This window comes from Bos javanicus, chromosome 16, assembly GCF_032452875.1.
Source record: "Bos javanicus breed banteng chromosome 16, ARS-OSU_banteng_1.0, whole genome shotgun sequence".
NCBI classification, from domain to species: Eukaryota; Metazoa; Chordata; class Mammalia; order Artiodactyla; family Bovidae; genus Bos; species Bos javanicus.
This window is the reverse complement of record NC_083883.1, coordinates 32,576,346-32,598,595: the sequence shown is the minus strand read 5'-3', so window position 1 is coordinate 32,598,595 and position 22,250 is coordinate 32,576,346. Positions and strand designations below refer to the sequence as shown.

At 43.9% G+C, this 22,250-nt stretch overlaps 1 protein-coding gene across 1 annotated transcript in view; it reads left to right on the top strand.

Moving 5' to 3' along the window:
• The window catches only part of KIF26B (kinesin family member 26B), a 517,632-nt gene that overhangs the window by 240,131 nt on the left and 255,251 nt on the right, over positions 1-22,250 (top strand). The window contains exon 4 of the mRNA XM_061382452.1: positions 7,580-7,749. Coding sequence (XP_061238436.1) covers positions 7,580-7,749 — 170 coding nt within the window. The remainder of the gene's footprint in view (positions 1-7,579; positions 7,750-22,250) is intronic.

Below are 22,250 nucleotides of genomic sequence, written 5' to 3'. Positions count from 1 at the left end.
ACTGACCGCTACAGTCCACCCCTCAGCTCCACCCCACATGCCGCCCACCTACCTGGCCCCACCAAAGGTGGGATGGCTGCACAACTGGTGAAGGGGTTGGGGTTCTCCTCGCCCTTTAGAGGAGCAGAGTCTTCCGGGCAGATCTGTCCAGAACAGAGCCTTCATTATGGCTGGCAGTGAAAGAGCGGGCCCTTCTTAGAGAGACTTGCTTTTGAAGTGCAGGGTGCCCCTGGCTGGGGGGAAAGGCCACTGCCCTGAAATAAAATTCAGAACCCAAGGAAGAGTGAGTGCTGTTAGATCGGTGGTCTGCCTCCCAGGAGGGTCGGCTCGGGAATGTGGGGTGGGGGGGGGTTGTTAGTTCTGTCACAAGGATGATCAAGGAAGGAAATTGGAATCCCTCAGAGGCTGTAGGGTCTGCCTCGCGTGGCTCCTGAGACCCAGCTCTGGCTCAGGAAGCGGTGGGGTGGAGAGAGTTCACAGTGAGGTCTCTCTCAGTCACTTGTGTTGTCTGACTGGGGCTGCAGCCGGTGAGCCCACCCGGGGCCTCTTTCCTTCAGAAGGAGGTTGGGAGTGACCCAAGTTCAGCACCTGCTCACCCAGGAAGGCCAGCAGGTGAACGCAGACACCTTCCTTCCTTCTGGTTCCCTGAGGACCTCTCTGACCTAAAGATTTGGCTAGAAACACATTTCAGAAGCTCCCCGTGGCCAAATTACAGACAACATTCCTACATCCCTTCCTCCCTTATTCTGGAGAGGGAGAGGAAACATTGTCTTTCTTTGGCTGACTGCAAGTTTTTTGGTCTAGCTTTCTTTCAAATCTCTTGAGGTCAGTGACTATGGTAGTTTAGTCGCTAAGTCATGTCCAACTCTCGCGACCCCCTGGACTGTAGCCCACCAAGCTCCTCTGTCTATGGGATTTCCCAGGCAAGAATACTGGAGTGGGTTGCCATTTCCTTCTCCGGAGGTCAGTGACTAAGTAAAGTTTATTCCATGGAATCTGCCAAGTCTAATTCCCAGGTTATTCAGTAAACTTCAGTCACTGAGATGAGATCTTACAATAATTTTAAAAAAGAATAAAGAATATAGTCAGAAATCTGCATTTCCATCTGAACTTCCCTACTTAATGGCTGAACAGCCCTTGACAAATTACTGACTCCCCTGAACCTCTCTTTTCTCATCTGCGAAATGGGAATAATAGCCAATTTGTCTGCGTAACCTAAATTTGATAGTTTCAAATGAGGTTTGTAAGAGGAAGAAGAGGTTCATTATCACCAAAGAGGTCAACAGGTATTAGGGCCACCTTTTTTTCTGTTAGTGACGCTGTAACCATCATAGATATGGAGCTTTAGCTTTCTCTGCTTAATGTATGACCAGTAGAGTCACAAGCTATCACAATTTCAGAGAGCCATAGGAAGAATTTGGATGGGAATACTTGTTTTATAGCCAAATTTCAGCCAATTACCTGTTTCTTTTATAGAGGAACAGTTCAGTTACAACTTATATGTAGTTTGAGGGATTGAAGAAAAGGGAAATTTTTATAGCAAGCATGACAGTACCATGGTAAGAAGAACTCCATCAAAACCCCAAATTTTAAAGCCTATCCTCCAGTGTGTATATGAAAAAGCATTGCTTATCTGACAAGGGGGCTCCCTCTCTTTCAGAGTAGTCTAGAATATGATTTTATTTGTTCAGTCAAACCAGCTATCATTGCCTCTGTTGACAGCTAACCTAGCTGGGCTATTTTTCAGAATAAAAAAGATTTGACTAAAGGAGAGATACCAGATAGGAGTTGTGCTTTAGGCCAGCTATTTTGGATTATCTTTGTATATGAAACTGATGGCCGGCAAGCCAGTGAGTTGTACACAGCGTTCAAGGGAGGAAAAAGTAAATATTGAAGATACAGGAGACTGTAAGAAATGTTGGCATGTATGCCTGCCACAGGACCTGGCAGGGACTAAGTACCCAGTGTGTGGTTGTTCATGTGAAGAAATGAACAAATGAATTACAGGTCTGAAAAAGAGGCAGCTCTCCATCCCTAAACTAGCACAGAGTGGAGCCAGGACGCTACACTTCCGTGGTGATATGGAGAAAGAAAATACTAGTATATCCCAATAGGCAAATGAAATAGAAATACAGTGACATTTTAAAAAGAACTAAGACTTCTTATTTAAAGGACTTAAGGAAAAATACTTAATTAGATAAATATGAGAAGTAGAAAATAATAATAGCTCAGATTTATTCCAAAAATATGTTTGGGACCCCCCAGCATTGTGTTGATCTCTGGGAACCCTTGATCCACTATCCCGGGGCTTTTGTGTAGTGAGAGACGATGTTGTTTGTTGTTTACTGGCTAAGTTGTGTCTGACTCCTTGCAGCCCCATGGACTATAGACCACCAGGCTCCCCTGTCCAGTATTCTGAGGAATACGGGAGTGGGTTGCCATTTCCTTCTCTAGGGGATCTTCCCAATCCAGGGATCCAACCTATGTTTGCTGCACTGGCAGGAGGATTCTTTACCACTGAGCTATCAGGGAAGCCCCAGTGACCTACTCTTAAATGCATACTAGAAATCAAGGTAAAGATACTGAAGGAAGGACTGCGGTTCTGTAAAAGCTCCACAGAGGCTGGAGGGAGATTGGAAGAAGGCTTCTCTGAGAAGTGATGCTTGAGCTTGGATCTGAAGGAAAAGTAGAAGAATTCCAGATGGAGAGTGAAGGCACATGCAAAGACCCTGTTGCAAGAGGAGCCTGTTTGAGAAACTTGAGGGAGGCTGGAATCCTGGAGTGCAGAGATTGAGTGGGAGGTCAGTTAGCATTGCTGTAGCTGTGTGTATATTATTTCTGAAAGTTTGTAATCCCTAAAGAAGACACTGGGTATTAATTACAAACACCCAGTTCATGTACAAACCATGAACTTTTAGGTGGGGAGATCATATAGTAGTTGACATTTGGGAGGGTGCCCCTTCCCATTTTGCAACAAGCAGAGCAAAACGTAGAGAATGCTCCAAAGGAGCCACAGGGCGAGCTCAGCCAGGCTCTTGGGGGGTGTGATGGAAGGCACATGATGAAGAAGAGCATGGACTCAGTTCAGTTCAGTTGCTCAGTCGTGTCTGATTCTTTGTGACCCCATGGACTGCAGCACACCAGGCTTCCCTATCCATCACCAACTCCCAGAGCTTGCTCAAACTCATGTCCATAGAGTCAGTGATGCCATCCAACTATCTCGTCCATGGTTGTCCTGCCTTCATCTTCTCCTCCTGCCTTCAGTTCTTCCCAGCATCAGGGTCTTTTCCAATGAGTCAGTTCTTTGCATGGGGTGGCCAAAGTATTGGCCCCCACCAAAATCACAACACTGACAGTGTCTGGAAAGGGGGAACCGGGAGGAGGGGCAATGAACCAGGGACATGGGCAATTCAATTCTCTATATGATTTGATTTCTTTTAAAATATATTTTCTAAAGTATAAAATGTTAAATTGTGTTTTTTATAATCCCTGTCATATGTTTGACCATTATTTGACTTTTTTTCTCTATGTGTAAAATTTTTCTTTTGATTAGGAGAAAGAAGGGAGGAGGGAGAAGAGGGAGTCAAGGAAAAGAGGAGGGCTAGTGCTGGCCTTGGAGTCAGAATCCTGGTCTCAGCCAGCATTTGTTTGGGGAAATCATTTCTCTGCTCCTCAGTTTCCTTAATTAAGAAAAACAGGATGACCTTGATATCACTTCTAGCTCTAAAACATTCTCTAATTTCTACAAGCAACTGAGGGGACTTCCCTGGTGGTGCAGTGGCTATGAGTCTGTGCTCCCGATGCAGGGGGCCCAGATTTCATCCTCAGTCAGGGAACTAGACTGCGCATGCTGCAGCTTGGAGTTTACATGATGCATGTAAGAGTTTGCACGCCACCAACAAAAGATCCTGATTGCCGCAACGAAGATTGAAGACCCCGTGTGCCACAACTAAGACCCGATGCAGGCAAATAAATAAATAAAAATAAAATAAAAGCAACCGATTATTGAGTCATTGTATTTAGAGGCCTAAGAATTGAGTGTCCCATGTCCACAGGACTGGAAAACGTCAGTTTTCATTCCAATCCCAAAGAAAGGCAATGCCAAAGAATGCTCAAACTACCACACAATTGCACTCATCTCACACGCTAGTAAAGTAATGCTCAAAATTCTCCAAGCCAGGCTTCAGTAATACGTGAACCGTGAACTTCCAGATATTAAAGCTGGTTTTAGAAAAGGCAGAGGAACCAGAGATCAAATTGCCAACATCTGCTGGATCATGGAAAAAGCAAGAGAGTTCCGGAAAAACATCTATTTCTGCTTTATTGACTATGCCAAAGCCTTTGACTTGCGGATCACAATAAACTGTGGAAAATTCTCAAAGAGATGGGAATACCACACCACCTGACCTGCCTCTTGAGAAACCTGTATTCAGGTCAGGAAGCAACAGTTAGAACTGGCCATGGAACAACAGACTGATTCCAAACAGGAAAAGGAGTACGTCAAGACTGTATATTGTCACCCTGCTTATTTAACTGATATGCAGAGTACATCATGAGAAATGCTGGGCTGGAAGAAGTACAAGCTGGAATCAAGACTGCTGGGAGAAATATCAATAACCTCAGATATGCAGATGACACCACCCTTATGTCAGAAAGTGAAGAGGAACTCAAAAGCCTCTTGATGAAAGTGAAAGAGGAGAGTGAAAAAGTTGGCTTAAAGCTCAACATTCAGAAAAGGAAGATCATGGCATCTGGTCCCATCACTTCATGGGAAATAGATGGGGAAACAGTGGAAACAGTGTCAGACTTTATTTTTCTGGGCTCCAAAATCACTGCAGATGGTGACTGCAGCCATGAAATTAAAAGACGCTTACTCCTTGGAAGGAAAGTTATGACCAACCTAGATAGCATATTCAAAAGCAGAGACATTACTTTGCCAACAAAGATTCGTCTAGTCAAGGCTATGGTTTTTCCTGTGGTCATGTATGGATTTGAGAGTTGGACTGTGAAGAAGGCTGAGCACCAAAGAATTGATGCTTTTGAACTCTGGTGTTGGAGAAGACTCTCTAGAGTCCCTTGGACTGCAAGGAGATCCAACCAGTCCATCCTGAAGGAGATCAGCCCTGGGGTTTCTTTGGAAGGAATGATGCTAAAGCTGAAACTCCAGTACTTTGGCCACCTCATGCGAAGAGTTGACTTATTGGAAAAGACTCTGATGCTGGGAGGGATTGGGGCAGGAGGAGAAGGGGACAACAGAGGATGAGATGGCTGGATGGCATCACTGACTGGATGGACGTGAGCCTGGGTGAACTCCAGGAGTTGGTGATGGACAGGGAGGCCTGGCGTGCTGCGATTCATGGGGTTGCAAAGAGTCAGACACGACTGAGCGACTGATCTGATCTGATCTGATGTCCACTAATCTCCAGTTCTTTAAGAGTTAGAGTTTCTTGCTTGGCACAAGGTAGCCAATAGCTCTCTTTTAAGGAGGCCAGTGCATGGAAATTCATTTGCTGGGTGACACGGTGAAAAACTGTGTGCCCACAGGATCCTTGCATTCCTCGTGGGCCAGACTCAGGAACCTGGAACTGCCCGGAAGCCCGTGCCTCTGAGTTAGGCCGTCATGTTATTTGCCACACATCCTACTGTCTTCTATGTGGGTTCACAGGGCATGTGCAAGGACTGTTCATACATAGAGAGGCAGAAGAATGCCATTCCCTTCCCTCCAAACTTCAGATTATAGTGACACTAATGAAAAGGAAACAACACAAGCAGAAGATCAGACGGTAGCTACAGCCAGTGAATGCATTTTATAAGTGGTAACAAATTGCACAACGCACGCAACTGGTTTACTGATTTTTTTTCAGTTGTCTTTGTGTATTAAAAGCAGTGTATGTGTCCCTTGGATTGTAGCTGCTTGATGAAAAGAAAATGGTGCTACGAATTTTGCAGTTTTATGGGGGGACATTGTCCAGGATGGCATCATGTACCACCAGTGCTTCATCAACACCCATTTTGTGCTGACAACAGAGTGCACAGTGGTGGCCAGGTCCCTGATTGTTTCAGCTGCCCCCGCTCCAGCCTGCCTCATTCCTCTGGTAGAGTGGCAATTGGCTGAGGGGAGCCCACACCCCATGGGCAGCAGAGGAAGCCCCAGGGCAGCAGTCCCTGTGTCTGCAGGGGATGTCCTCCAGGCCGTTGGCTGTCTTTCCTGCCTGCTCTCTGCTTTTGCTGATGTAGGCTGAGTTTCCTTACCATACGTTTAATGAATGAGAATAAGAAAGTGTGTGTTGGCAGAGTTACAACTGAATAATGCCAAGGCTTTCCAAGTCAGGGCATGAATTGAAGCAGAGCAAAGTTTCAAGTCTATGGGGCTCAAGAGTAATGGCTATTCTTCTAATAATGAAAAGTACAAATGTTTTATGTTCAAAGGTTAACAAATGGACTCTTTCACTGGCCTTCTGGCCTGCTCAGTTACAAAGTAGAAACTGTTCCTGATCTTTGCTTTATTGCTCTTGTATTTTCTAGGCAATTAGAAACATTTTCCACTCAACATTTAAGAGGTTTGAACTGCCTGGAGACCAGTTTTTTTTTTTTTTTAACAAAACTAAAAAGTTTCCTTAAAAAAAAAAACAAAAAACAAAACCCAACAGTTTTTCCTTTTTGTAAGTAGACTGAAGTTTTAAAGTACCAGGCTTTCAAAACAGCACACTTAGACTTGCCAGCATAATTGTTGCATTTGTCATGGGATTAGCACTTTCCAAAAGTATATTTCTATACAGGTATCTAACTTTGCCCAGAAGTATGGTTCTTCATGGTCTATTATGTGCATTTAGGCAAAATGGACCCATCCCTATCCACTAGAATTTGCATCATGAAGTCAGTTATTGCCAATAAAATGGAAACCATTTATCTTAATGAACCGGTAGGAAAATTAAGTCTGTTGAAATGGTCTAAACCACCCAAGGAAAAAAAAAATTTAGTAATTCATGCTGGACTGTATCTATTTTTATGAGCTCCTCCAAATCATCTCTTTGCTGACTGCCTACAGCAACAACAGTAACAAATAGTGTTTTGTTTAATTTCTTAGGTTCTTCATTAGCAGGTTCACTTCTGCCTTAATAAAAATGATATCTTTGTCCCACTTGTCTGTTTGAGAGCACTGAGGGCCATTCCTGGTAAGAAACCAGCACTGGTTGGTCTTTATTGGTCTGGTCTTGGGCTGCAAATACTGTTGATTAATGGCCCCTGCTTTCACCTCCAAATGGAAGGGAGACACAGACGTAATTGAAATTTACAATGTCAGAGGATCATTTTATTCCATTACATTTAATGAAAATGTGGTATACTACTAAAATGCAGGGAAATAGCCCCGGAGAAGCCCTGGACACTACATGTAGTGTGTAGTGTCACGTGTCATGAGTGGATGTGGGGAGTGTGTTCCTCCCAGTCCCCCCCTCCACCCCCCATCCCCATCTCCCCTGCACTCTGGCTTCGACCCCAAAACAGAGAGGCTGCCAGTGGTGGTCAGGAAGTGCCATGAGCCACAGGTAATGAGCTCGATATCCGTTTTCCTTGTCAGATCTCCCAGCTGATGACAGAGCCGGGCCGGGAAGGCCTAACAGAGGCGGTGCTGAATCGCTACAATGCGGACAAGCCTTCGGCCTGCAGCGGCGTCCCCGCCCCGCAGGGCTCCTGCGTGGCCAGCGAGACCTCCTCGGGCACCTCGGTGGCTGCGTCCTTCTTCGCCAGGTAAGAGAGGTGCCAGAGCCTCAGCTCTTTCAGGTGAGCTCACCTGGTTAGCCTCTCAAGTGGACCGGTTTAGCTAGAACACCAGCAAGAGTCTGGGGCGGTTTGACTTGGCTCTTTAAGTCACAGTTTCTTAACCTCAGCTCTTTGACATCTTGGGCCAGATAATTCTTTGTCATGAGGACTGTCCTGTGCTTATAGAATGTTCAGCAGCGTCCTTGGACTCTACTTGCCAGATTCCCGCGGTACCTTCCCTGTTTGTGGTGGTTGTTCAGTCATCCAGTCGTGTCTGACTCTTTGTGACCCCATGGATTGCAGCATGCCTGGCTTCCCTGTCCTTCACCATCTCCCAGAGTTTGCACAAACTCATGTCCATTGAGTTGTTGTGACAACCTAAACTGTCCCCAGACATTGCCAAACTTTGCCTGCGTTAAGAACCTGTGTTGAGAATACGTGGCTCTAAAGATGGTCTCCACTTGATGCGGACTTTTATGGGTGCAGCCCCATGGCTGGTGTTTCCAGAAATGTATTCTCATTATAGAAAATGAACTGCTTAAAATTTAACTATTAAATAGATGGCAGTTTTCTTCCTTATTGACAGACTAGCTGCATAGTTGTCAAACTATCCAGCTAATTCCAGAAACTTAAAAAAAGAATGCTGAGAAATAAAAAAGAAAGGTATTTCAACAATGTTTTCTGCCTAATTTTAGCAACACGGCAGAGACAGGGCAGGAGACAAAGGACAGCTGGGCAGGAAAGCACTTCAGAGACTGTCTAATTTGATCCCTTATTTTATGAAAGAGGAAACTGAGGACCAAAGTTAAACTGTGAGGTAGTTTATAGCAAAGCCAGAAATGGAAACCAGATTCCTCTGCTTTTTTCTCTGTGACTCATTCTCTGATATTTGGAACTGAAATGGAAAGCTTTCTGTACCTAAGATTCGTGAGCTCCTCTTCCCTGACAGCTTAGTTGGTAAAGAATCTGCATGCAATGCAGGAGACCCAGGTTCAATCCCTGGGTCAGGAAGATCCCCTGGAAAAGGGAATGGCCACTTACTCCAGTATTCTTGCCTGGAGAATTCCATGGACAGAGGAGCCTGGCAGATTACAGTCCATGGGGTTGCCAAGAGTTGGACAAGACTGAGAGACTAGCACTTTCTTTCACTTTCACTTACCTGTAGAAAACTTTCTGTACTTAAGATTCGTGAGCTCCTGAGTCAGTAAAGTGTATACTAAATAGCATCAACTATGAAATCAGAAGACTACTTGGGTTTGAGTTCCTGGACTGCCTCAGTGTCCTCATCTATAAAATGAGGGTAATACCTATTCCTCAGGGTTGCTCTGAAGAGTAAGATGATTGTAAAGTATGTGCTATACAAATGATAATTCACTATGGGCTTCCCTGGTGGCTCAGCTGGTAAAGAATCCACCTGCAATGCGAGACACCTGGCTTCGATCCCTGGGTTGGGAAGATCCCCTGGAGAAGTGAACGGCTACCCACTCCTGTATTCTGGCCTGGAGAATTCCATGGACTGTATATTCCATGGGGTTGCAAAGAGTTGGATGTGACTGAGTGACTTTCACTTTCATGGATGTCACTGGAGTGTCAATAAGAAGGAACGTTGTTCGGCTTTTCTTGTTATCCTTAGGAATGGTAACATCCAAAGCACAAATCTGATGAAGGGACTCTGATTAGGGAGGGAGTGGGTTAGAGGAGGAACAGAGACTGACATCTTGGATTAAGACACGATAAAGCCAGCACACGGGGTTTGTTGGAAGACTAGTTTTGAGGTCCCGATTGTTCCTTGGTGCCATGTGTATTGTCCTAGGAACAATTGGGCCAACTTGAATGTATAGGACACAACATGAAACATGTATGTAGTGGCTGCCTGACAACAGAGTCCATCATGTTAGCTCTTTCTGTACGTGAATTTCTGTGTTGTCTGGGACCACTGTACAAGCTTACTGGGAGGTCATATCCATGCCATTCAAGGAAAGAAGAAAGAGATGGAACAGAATATGAGAAAATGCCACAAGCATAGAAGACCCCAGGTCCTAGGTAGGCTTTTAGAACATGTCCGGAGGAGGGTGACCAAATGGTGAGGAACGAGGAAGCCATGTCCTGGCAGGTTTATTCTGGAGATGGGAGCCCTCAGCTATCTCACGGGCCATCACATAAAAGGGATTTGGATGATTGTATAAAACACCCTATTATGTGGGCAGAGGCCGAATAAAACCTAAAGATAAAAGGAAGGGCTCTCTCAGCTCAGAATGAACAAGAACTAGCTCACAATTCACACTGCCCCAGGAGAGAGCAAGGTCCCTGTTGCTGAGGAAGACCAAGCTTGCATTGGGTGACTACCCAACCTTGTTTCTGGCAAGAACATTCAGTGCCCAGATGGGAGCTGATCTCCTGAAACACTGAAATGCCTTCAGTTCAGAATCCATCCAGAAATTTTTATAGATTGACTAACTCACACACACACACACACACAAAAACAGAAAAAGGCTTTGACGTAGGAAGAAATAAGAGGCTATGGGCCCTGATGAATTCTGTTTAGGGAGAACAGTGTTTGCTGTTGGGAGGAAACCAACAGTGTTGTCAGAGTCAGGGAGAGGATGTCAAGATGTGATGGACCTGGAAGGCCAGAGTGCTGGACAGAAGGTGTGTGGAGGCCAGCTTTCATGTGGATCAGAGGAGGATTGGAAGAATGGTGAATGCCTGGCAAAGATGGCCTTCCTGAGACTTTTGCTTGTACACCAAGGAGTAGAATGGAAACATCAAGACGGACCCAAATGAATGGGCCAATGATGTCGGCTGGGGCTCACCCTGCAGCTGATGTTAGTGATAAACAAGAACTCTTGGTTTCAGAATTGCAGGGACTTCTGATATGAGCTTTCAAAGAGCTGGAAAGAATTCAGAGGGCTGCCTAAATCCTTGTTATTGCTTTCTTTGTGATGAATTTTGATAGCACTTGAAGCTTAATGGTTTAAGGCATTAAAAGTACATGGCATGTTTTTACTGCCACATGTAAAATAGATAGCTAGTGGGAAGCTGCTATATAGCATAGACAGCGCAGCTCAGTGCTCTATGATAACCTAGAGGGTGGGATGCGGTGAGGCAGGGAGGAGGCTCAGGAGGGAGGGGCTATATATATATACTTAGAGCTGGATTCACTTCGTTGTATGGCAGAAACTAATATGACATTGTAAAGCAATTTTATATGTATATGTATGTGTATGTATATATGTATAATAAAAAGGGATCAGGACTAATAATGGAGATGTAACCTTGCATGCCATAGCTGGGTGATCAACGTTCATATAAGAAATACTTACATATAGATATAGGAAATATAATTGGTTTATTACATAAATTAGCAAAATAAATTTTTTAAACTAATTTTTACTGGAGTATAGTTGATTCAGCATGTTGTGTTAATTTCAGGTATACGGCAAAGTGAATCAGCTATATAGAAATCATCTTATATTGAAGAGGGAATTTAGCATAAAAATATCATCAACTGAAGAGACTAAATATTTCTTTTTAAAAAAGTACATGGCGTGGGTTTAAAGGGTTCGCAGTATATAGTGAAGGGGAAGTACCATGTGAAAAAAGATAATTCTTTAAATAGACATATATATTTATATACTTTAAATATATGTTTCAAGAATGAATATATATATATGTTCCCCCACACCCATTACCCTGTTTGCTCTGCTGTGCTCGTCAGGAATCGTTGGGCCTCATATCTCCAGGAAGGGAGGCAGCATACTGATAGCCACGCTGTCACTGATGGGGACCGGAAGCAGAGGGCTGAGTGATGTGCCCGAGGTCCACACTGTCAAGAGAGAACCAGGGAGGTGCCTCACATCGTTAGGTCCCCAAAGGGCCCCGTGAGAAGTCAAAACCAGCCGGGCTTATGCTGTCGAACAGTAAACTGAGCTCGCGCTCAGATGAGCTTTTTGTTTCTGCTGGAGTGAAGCTGTGTGAGGTGATGGTAGAGGTGGCTTTCAGTGAGGGTAAAATCTGGATCTGCCACTGGTGCCAAAACTGGAAACAGGTTAGTGTTTATGTGGAACTTTATGTGGAAGAACGGGAGCATCTCTCCACATCGAGACTGGGGGCAGAGCCAGCTCCTCGCAGCTGTGCTCACCACTTTTCAACTTGTTCGTCTTGAGTGTGTGATGGACACACCTCCCTGAGTCTGCAGGGCTCTGGACTCCGCGCAGCTCCTCATGAGCACAGGGGGACCGGCCTTCAGGGACAGTGCTGGCGTCATGTTCTTTCACCTAGGAGTGGCGCCATTTGCCAAGTGTGTGGCCATCCCTGGCTGACGTTTACTGAGCGCTCAGTAGGTATCACTCACTGTACTGAGCTCCTCATGGGCAAAATCTCCCTTAATCCTCAGAGTAACTTTGTGACGTAGATCCTGCCACTTCCTCTGTTTGATGAGCAGAGAAAGAGGCGTCCTGAGTCAAGTCTCCAGCCCAAAGCTGCTCAGCTGGAAGTGGCAGGAAGGGAGCCATCGCGTGCCTTCTCACCTGTGAGCCTTGATGCTGTTCTCTGTGCTAATGAGTAGGCCCAGGAAATACTTCACTGCAAGGTTTTCCCACCATAATCATGAACTGATGATCATTGCTGATAAAACCCTAGAAGTAAGTTGGCCCTGCAATCAGTTTGAGAAGATAAGCAGAACAGCAACAAAACCTCAATTTGTTGAGGGCTGCAGATGTCCACTTTTTTTTTTTCCGTGATACAAACCTTTCTTTTAAAGTGTTTACTTTCTGGAGCTATGGGTAGAGTTCTGAGTGGACCTTGTTGCATTTCAGATTTAACAGCTATAAAGTAAGAATTCCAGTTCTGAATAATACTTTTGACCAGGGCTGCCCTTCGTGTGGTCTCTCAACGGCACATACTTACTGGTCTGTGTAAGTGTGGAAATTCAGAGGAACAATTTAGCAACTTCTGTAGCAAGTTGACAGGAGTTTTATGCCTGTTGAATCTAAGAATAAAAAAGTAGGGCTTGAATGTAATTAGGAATAAAAAGAAAAAAAAAGATTCTTTAACCAGATAGTTTCAGAAATGCAGCTTCAGAAAATGCATCTGTGTGTGTGCTCAGCTGTGTCTGACTCTTTTGCGACCTCATGGACTATAGCCCGCCAGGCTCCTCTGTCCATGGGATTTTCCAGGCAAGAATACTGGAGTAGGTTGTCATTTCCTCCTCCAGGGGACCTTCCCCTTTCAGGGATTGAACCTACATCTTCTGCATTGGCAGGTGGATTCTTTATCACTGAGGCACCTGGAAATCCCCTGCTTTAGAAAATATTGAAGCCCCAGTAGCTTGTTCTTCTATATCTCCCTTGCCAGCCTTTCTTTATTTCTTTAAATATGAACATTTTGTGACCCCATGAACTATACAGTCCATGGAATTCTCCAGGCGAGAATACTGGAGTGGGTAGCTGTTCCCTTCTCCAGGGGATCTTCCCAACCCAGGGATCGAATCCAGGTGTCCCGCTTTGCAGGCGGATTCTTTACCAGCTGAGCCACAAGGGAAGCCCAAGAATACTGGAGTGGGTAGCCTAACCCTTCTCCAGTTGATCTTCTTGACCCAGGAATCGAACCAGGGCCTCCTGAATTGCAGGCAGATTCTTTACCGACTGAGTTATCAGGGAAGCCCCAAGTTTAAGGTATACATGGTATACCTTACATAATTTGTCTTACATGTATTGTGAAATGATTACTGCATAGGTTTACCTAATACCTATAACCTCATACAGATACAGATCCAAAAAAAGAAAAAGAAAAAATAATTTTTCCCCTTGTGATGAGAACTCTTAGGATCTCCTCTCTTAACAAGTTTCAAACATGCCATACAGCAGTGTTAACTATAAGGGGAATCGGATGAAGGTCGTCAAAAGGTACAAACTTCCAGTTGTGAGATAAATACTAAGTACCAGGGCTATAATGTACAATATGACTGTAGTTGAGATTTACTTAATTATGTACTTTGTGTTTTAAAAGTATGAAGTGCATGAAACCCTATAAAAACTCTTGGGTGAATCTTCAGCATTGCAGGTTGAGGTAGTGGAATCCTAAGTTTAATTTGAAGAGCAGTGAACAAATTCTGGATGATGCCTAGAACTGCCAGGGACTCTGGTAAACTAAATGAATCTTTCAGGTGATCTCATATCTTTGCATTGATGTTCTTTCCCAAATAACCTGACCGATAATCATATTGTTGTTGTTTTAAAGCTTCTGGAGGATTTTAATCTACATTCAGATCAAGTGTTGGAAAAAATCGTGAAAATTGCCAGATATCACATGAGCTTTGCTAAGACAAGTTCAAGTATGGCAACACTAGTCCTGCCATCTCTGTGGGGTTGGTGAGCACATGGGTTTTCAGATGCCACTTGTTATTGTAATACTTTTTTATTTGCAGCTTTTGCCTTTACTTCACAACCTTTGTAAGACCGTATGTAACTTTTACCAAACTCAAATGAAAATTTCAAGTAAAATTATATAAAGGGCATTTCTGGTTATTAATATTTTTTCATTTCTCTGTTTGCTTAATGTCAGTAAGTCCTTTAAATCTGTTTTTGTAGGTTTTGTTTGTCTCAGATGACTGAATGCCTTCTCCAGTATTCTGGCCTGGAGAATTCCATGGACTATAGTCCATGGGGTCGCAAAGAGTCGGATGCAACTGAGTGACCTTCACTTTCACAAATCCTTACTGTCTGTCTGTCTGCTCATTGTTGGATCCACCATATTATTTATAGCTTCTCCCTCTCTTTTCCTCTGTTTTTCCAGTAACAGGGTCCTTTTGTGATTATTGACTCTCTTCTTGAAGATTCTAATCTTTACACAGTTTTTTTTTCTCTGTTGATTAAAAAGACATAGCTCCTGGAATTTTCTGCGTACATTTTTATGTTCACCTCAATATCAGATTGTCCTCAAAGTTGTTTCGTAGGGTTCACTTGCTCTGTTTTCTCTCTCTGGCTTGCCAAGCTGTTTCTCATTTCCTTTGGCTGACTTTTTGCCTTTTGCCAGAACTCACTCTTTTCTTAGGGATGTTATTATATTTCTGTCCATCTCCACCTCTTGCGCAGTTTCTTCCATCTTTGTTCTTAGGCCGTTTCTCGTATCACCTAATGGCTTTTTCCAAGGCCCCTTGTCATGCAGTTGACTCTTATGACTGACTTAACCAGCATCCCTTTGAGGCCAGAGATTGCTACGGCATTAAAACCTAGACCAACTCGGATCCTGGATTGGGACTAAGCTGAGCTGAGTGGGCTGACACCCAGCTCCAAGGCCTTACCCTCATATGAGTCTCTGTGTTCATCTCCCCACCCCACCCCACCCCCCTATCACAAGCCCTGCTCCTGATACTCTATGAACATGTGCTGCTATACACACAGCTCCTACTGCTACAGAGGAGGTCCTTCCTAAAAGCCATTTTCCACATTCTCGCTGACAGGCAGCTCAAATAGTGCCTTGTTTAAACCAGGTACAGCAGATGCTTTTCATATATAATCTTGTACAGTGAAGGCTTTCTTTAGTCCCTGGGCATGCTGACACAGAGCAGTAGTAGTTGGTTATTTGCAAGGAGCTTATTAAGTCAAAGAAGGATGAGAGGGAGTGTGAAACTGCTCATGGTTCTTCTGTTCTTCCATCAGGTACAGTTCCCTTAGGGATGCTCACATCTTCCATTATAAATACATCAACAGTTATTACCAGAGAAGAACTATCCTAAACACGCCAAAATTGGTCTCAGGTGATCCAGGAGGAGAAAAATGGAGCAGGGTGAACAGATCTGACTCTTCTCTTGCTGATTCTTTGTGGAGACGGGGCAGCCTTTCTGCCCCCGATTTTGTAGATTAGAAGTTCATTTCCAGCGCCATGTCTGTTACAATAGAATGATAACTTTACAAAAAACAAACCAAAACAAACAAACAACAAAAAAAATGAGAGGGGCTTTTAGGAGCTCATGTTGTGGACTTTCTCTCGATGATTATTGTATTTTTCTGTTTTGTCTGCATTGATTGTGCACCTTGGTCTCCTCACTTGTTCTAGGGTCTCATGCTGACTCACTGCCTATCCCTTTCCCCTTTGCTTCCATTAACTGTCCTCCTCTCCCACTCCACCTCCCTGCCTGCCTCTTCCGCAGCTCCCGTGGAAGTGGGGCTGCTGTTGACCCTTGTATGGAACACCTGTGGTCAGGACCAACATACGTAATTGTGCCCTTTGCTCTCTGGCTCGGACTTGACTGGTCGAGCTGTGGTGCCTCTTGCTGGGGGGCTCCGTCCATCCAAAGGGACATCTACTGCTCAGAGATAAGGTCTGGGCTTGTATGGCACCAGCCGCTCCTGCTCCTTCCTTGGGGGCTAAACCGTGGCAGGGCAGTGATCTTTGAAGGCTTAAAGTGGGAACCAAACACCTACCCTCTGAGTTTCTTGTTTATTTGTTCCTGTCAAGTTATAGCTTTACTTAGAAAAGACTCCATGGACTTCTCAGAAAAGAAGGGACTTGTGCTCTTGTATACTGATGCAGTGAATGTTTAGGAATCGTAGCCATATGAATACAGTTTTGCTTGAACACACAGCAGTTGCAATGTGGAGGGAAAACACGAAGAAGTCAAATGTGTATTTAGCGCCGTCAGATACCAGCGGCCCCAGGAAATAGTTTAAGGTATTTGCTGCATGAAGAAGTAAATCCTTGATTGTTTATGAGAGACAGAGAAAGCGCTGAAGAAAAAGTGGCCACGATTCTACACTATTATCCTTTGTGTTAAAAAAAAATCCTAAAACACTTTAAATATATAGCCCTAACAGCAGTACCCAACCCCAGCGAGCTTCAGGACTGTTCTGGTTTGAGGTGTGCAGACCGTAACAGAAATGGCACTCATGGCTTGGTCCACGCCATTCTGAACTGATGGTCTCTGCTAAAGAAAAAAAGTGGTCAGTGTTCGCCACTCATCTCATCTCCTGCCACAGAGAATGTGTGAGATACGGCATCTTCTGACCTAAACGAGTCCTTTGTTTGATGGATGGCCAGTTGGGGTGCTGGCAGTCAGCTCACAACACCTGGGAATCATTTGCGGAGTTTTCCCTCAGCTGAAAATCCAATTCATGCCTCGGTGTGGATGTTAGAAGGCAAAGCAGTTCAGTGAGACGGAAGGATCCTGCTGATTCTTGTCAAATATTCTCAGGGTTAGGCATCCTGGTTCTTATTGTACAATTTGAATGTCTTTTCTACTCACGCAAGGGTGGGGAAGAGGAAGAAGATCATTAGATAAAGAAAGATGGAATTGGCCCGTGGTTGAATCCACAGTCTGCCACTGACATTCTGACTTTAGGCAAGTAACTTAATCTCTCTAAGCCTCAGTTTCTCCTTTTAAACAGAGATCATCATATCTATGTCATAAAATTATGGTGAGAATTAAATGAAAATGTGATCCTACTTTGTAAATGTCATCTAAATCCTAGAGATGATGTTAAGATGGCATTTGCTATGTGCTGTGCTTAATCACTCAGTCATGTCCAACTCTTTGCAATCCCATGGACAGTAGCCTGCCAGGCTCCTCTGTCCATGGGATTTCCAGGCAAGAATACTGGAGTGGGTTGCTATTCCCTTCTCTAAGATTTGCTATGAAAAGGATGAAATTCTACCCTCATGGGAAATCCAATGAATTCTCAACATTCCCTTTTGAGCAGGTGACTTGTGTGATGCTTACCTTTATATTGTGCTTACATGGCACCTTGTAATCCAGCCTAATGACTACCTAGGGACCTCCAAGGTGATTGTAAAGATCCAGCATCATGCCTCTGAGCAAAACTGCTGTCACAGGGGACTGAGGACCACAACTGGCTCTTAAAGCGTCACCTGGAAAGAATGAAGCAAAAGATTGAAAACATCAGTGATGCACACAGAGAGAAATTCTGTCCTCCCTGATGGGGCTCTAGCTAGCTGACTACACACTTCTGCATCTTCCTTTTTGTGGTTTTATAGTCCTAGCAAAACTCCCAAACAATAAGAAAGAAAAACAAAAGGAAGAGGGGATGAAAGGAGCAATTAAGAATTCTATGACCATATATATACCTTGGTAGTGATTCAGGGGTGGGGAGCTGGAATTCTGCCATGACATTGACAATGAAAATTAACCAAACAGGGAATAAAATAGAAGTAAAAGAGGGAAATATTTACTCTCTTTGTTAATACCCTCAAGATTTGAATTGGGAGCTGAAGAGGGAGGATTCGGTGGCATGGAGTCGATTCAAAAGAATAGTGGAATGACCTGTGTCCTGAAGGAGAAGGATGGGGAGAGGACACAATTTTATCTACTACTTATTTCAAAAATGTGTTTCCTATTCTGCACTTTTGCCCCCGCCCTGTTGGCAATACCTCTGTAACTTGTTCTTTCCTTCAGTTCTTTCCTCATTTAAAACTAATAATAGCCAATGTTTATTGAGAGTTTCTTATATACCACACACTATTTTGAGTTCTTTACATGAATTTAAACTTCAAAAGTCCCCACAAGTTGGCCCTCTTATCATCCCATGGTTTAGATGTTGAAACTGAAGCACAGAATGAAGTAACTTGATTGCAGACAGCTAGAAGAACTTCAGTAGGTTAACTGATTTCAGAGACCATGAGCCAGAATGTCAGCTCCATACAGGTGGGGATGTTTGCCACTTTGTTCTTGGTTGAAGCCCTAGTGCCTAAAAGAATATCTAAGAAATGTTTGTTGGATGAAGAAACAAATGCTCTTAGCTACTGTGCTGTCCTGCCTCCAAACTCAAGATGGGTTGTGATGGGTAGGCATTCATGCAGTCTTGACACAAGGATGATCAGTGAGACCAAAGCAGAGAAAAGAATGCAGAGCACATCACTGAAGCCATAGGGAGAAACATTTTGACCAACTACTCTAGCCTTCTAATTTTATTGCTTACTAAAACATTGCTTCTGGTCTCATTCAGAGTAAAAGTTAAGGGTTTTACAGTGACTTGTCAGGCTCTCTCCACAGTCTGGCTACCCGGCTCCTGTACCACCCTCCTTCTTGCCTGCTCTGATCTAGGCTCCCGACTCCCTTGCTTTTCCTGAAAAAGTGCCAAGACCATTCCCTCCTCATAGACTTTACTCTTTCTCTTTCCTCTGTTCTTTCCCAGATATTTTCTTGACTCAGCCCTTCTTTCCTTCAGATCTTTGCTCAAATGCCGCTTAATGGCAAGGCCTTCCCTGACCTGCCTACTTAGGATCACAGATATTCAGGGTCTGCATCTGTTTTCCCACATAATATTCTCTTATGAATATTTACTGAATGAATGAATTTCAGACTGAAAGGGAGATATGCTGCTAAGTCTCCAGATGGTCTTCCACTGAATTTCTTTGAGAAGTTTACATTTTTTCCCACTAAATTCAAAACTACCTGCTTAGGAATTAAATTATTCTTTTAAATTTGAGATGCTTGGGGGAGATAACATTGTGACAAAGCACGGGAAAAGGCATGGTTGGGAAAGTGAGATTCTTATTAAGCTTTAAGTACCTGGTTGTCTTTTCGAGAGGAGGCTTTGTAGATATGGGATAAGAGGTGCTGCCTGGAACAAGAAACCAAAGAGTTAAAGCAGAGGAAAGAGCTGTGAGTTGTAACTCTGGCACAAATGAAGCAGGGCTCTCCATCTTTTCTCCTGGCTCGTTGAAAACCTGTCTTTTCCTCCCTTGAATAAACCTCTTTGCTTTCTGTCCCGGGCTTTGATTTATTATTTTAATTCTATAGCTGTCCTAGTGAAGTATGTAAAGCATTTGGGGATAAAATCATGTGGAAGACATTATAGAAACTAAAGATGTATTATCTTACGTCGTATTAGGTAGAGGCTCTGTGTGCTGAGGAATTGTATCCTTGATGAAAATACCAATCGGTCTGTGGCATTAATTGACTTAAGAATTGGCTCCTCATTTAGTGTATAGGAAGCAGAATTTAGGGAATACTGTTATAATCAGTTGGTGAGAAATAGGTAAAACTGAAGGCTAAAAGAGATCTCACTGAAGTCTCTGCTTTTCATAACTGAGAGACATCCCTGAAGGTGAGATTTTTATTTTCTTGTGTCTAAAGTGAAAATAATGAATTTTTCTTTTCCTTCTGTCTGATTCCTAATGGGTATATTTCATGAGAACAGGAACTGTATCTAATTCCCCCTCTGCTTTGAGCATCGCCTAGTACAGAGGAGGAGCTCAGTACATGAATGTTGAAAGAATGAGTCAACCATGCTTGAAAACTTAGGTCTGTCTTGCTTTTCAAAGGAATGAAATATTTAAAAAGAAACTGTAGGATTGTGTAACCGTAGAGTTATCATCATTTCAAGTACTAGTATTAATGATAAATAATTCTGATGGATAAAAAATAAATGGAATATTTTTCATAATTGATTTCAACACAGGTTCAGCAGGACACTATTTCTGATAATCATCTTTTTATTTAGTTGATGCAAAAATGATTTTAGCATCACACGGTAATTAGATGCCTTTTTTGGCACCTGGTGTTCTTGTTCATGAAGTACCCTGGAATTCGGGAAATATAATTTCACAAGCCTAGAAATAATGGACTGTGTCATTTTCTTGGCATCCACTGATACCAAAGCCTTACGAGTCTATAGTTTGTCCTTTTAAACCCCTGCAAAGGAAAGAAAAGGGCCTTGGCAGTAACAAAGAAAGAGGAAATTCTCTCGGGGTCTGTAGTGAAAAGGTTGTAATCAGCACCAGGCAAGCCACTTGGAATAAAAACATGAGAAGATAGAAACCATCACTCAAAATTTATTCCCAGTCTTTTAGGTACTTCAAAAAATAAATGTGGTTCATTTTTCTGAAATAAATTTTCATCTATTATTATATCTGTCTTTTTAGTACTCAAAGTGGCAAGGTGGCAGAATATTCCTGAACCTGGCTGTACAGGATTTTAAGGGCACTTTCTAGGGACGATAAAAAAGAAAAAAAAAAAAACCCTAAACAATCTTAAGTCCCTGTGAATACTCCCACCTACAAGTGTTTTAAAATCAAACTAAGACCTTGTTACCACCCTCGAGGACTCAAAGCATCAGGTTACAACTGAGAGAGGTAGAGAGAAAGAGCCAAGGATGACCAAGCCTTGTGTCAGCAGGTCTGACCCCCACTGCCTCCACAGACCCTTCACACACCACGGGATCCAGTCCCCCAGGAATTTACCAGATGCATATAGCTGGCTGTAGCAGGTACTGTTGGGCCCCACACCCTTCTGCTCATCATTTTCTGAACCAAACCTCTCAGCTCCCAAGGTCCAGGACTTATGACTACCTGAGGGTTTTCTCTGGCTGCTGGCATTCACTGCCCTCAAGCCTGGACAGGCCTGATAGCCATGGAAGTAATCCTGTTGGGAGCAGCTCTCAAATAAGGCTGACGGGAGCTGGTGGATAAATACCTGAGCTCCCCCACCCCCCACCTTGGCTGGCATAACACCGAGGCAGGGTCTTCCCGGTCTCCCTGCTTTCCTAAGTTGGACTGAGCCCCAGTTGCCCACATCAGCAACCTGCTTGATCACTTCTTTCCACCCTGTCTCATTTTCACACTTCCCTGCACTGCTTCCTAGAATCACCCTCCAATTAAACCTATCAGCACTCTCATCCTTATCCAGGGATGTTTCTAGGAAAAGCCAGCATAAGATATTGGCAATATACTCCCATTCATTCACACATCCATTCAGTGTCAGTGCCTTCCTTCATTCATTAGGCATTTGGTAAACCATGCCAGGCATTATATTAGACACTGAGGAAGGAAAAAAGGCAGCCACTCCCATCAGGGATCTCCCTGTCCAGAGGGGCAGACGGTTCCATTGCTGAACGGTTATAAACAACACAGGGCTTCCCAGATGGCTCAGTGGTAAAGAATCCACCTGCCAAAACAGGAGACAAGGGTTCAATCCCTGGGTCAGGAAGATCCCCTGGAGGAGGAAATGGCAACCCACTCCAGTGTCCTTGCTGTGATAATCCCATGGACAGAGGAGCCTGGTGGGCTGCAGTCTACGGGGATCTCAAAGAGCTGGACCTGTCTGAGCATGCACACAGCATCTATAAGCAACATGAAAGTCCAGGACAGAGCAGTACCTGAGAACTCTCAGTATCACTCTCCACAAGTCTTCAGGTTATTTGGAAGTTAACAGTGACTTTACAGCGTGTATTATTATCAGAAATTGTCTTCTCCGTCCATTTCCTGTCTCTTCTAGAGCGTAAGATCCATAGAGAGAGGCACTTGTCTGTCTTGTTCCATCGTTACAGCCTTAACTCTTAGTACAGTGCTGGGGCCCAGTCAATATTTGGTGAGTGTATCTCAGGAACGTTAGGAGTCTGCCGTGGAGAGTTCCTGCCAACCTCCTCCTTTCTCTCCTGGGGAGATCACTCGAATCCCAGGTCAGCCAGTTCCACCATGAAAGTCATGTCTCCAACGCAGAGGGAGAGCCTGAGTTCAGGGCAGGAGATTAA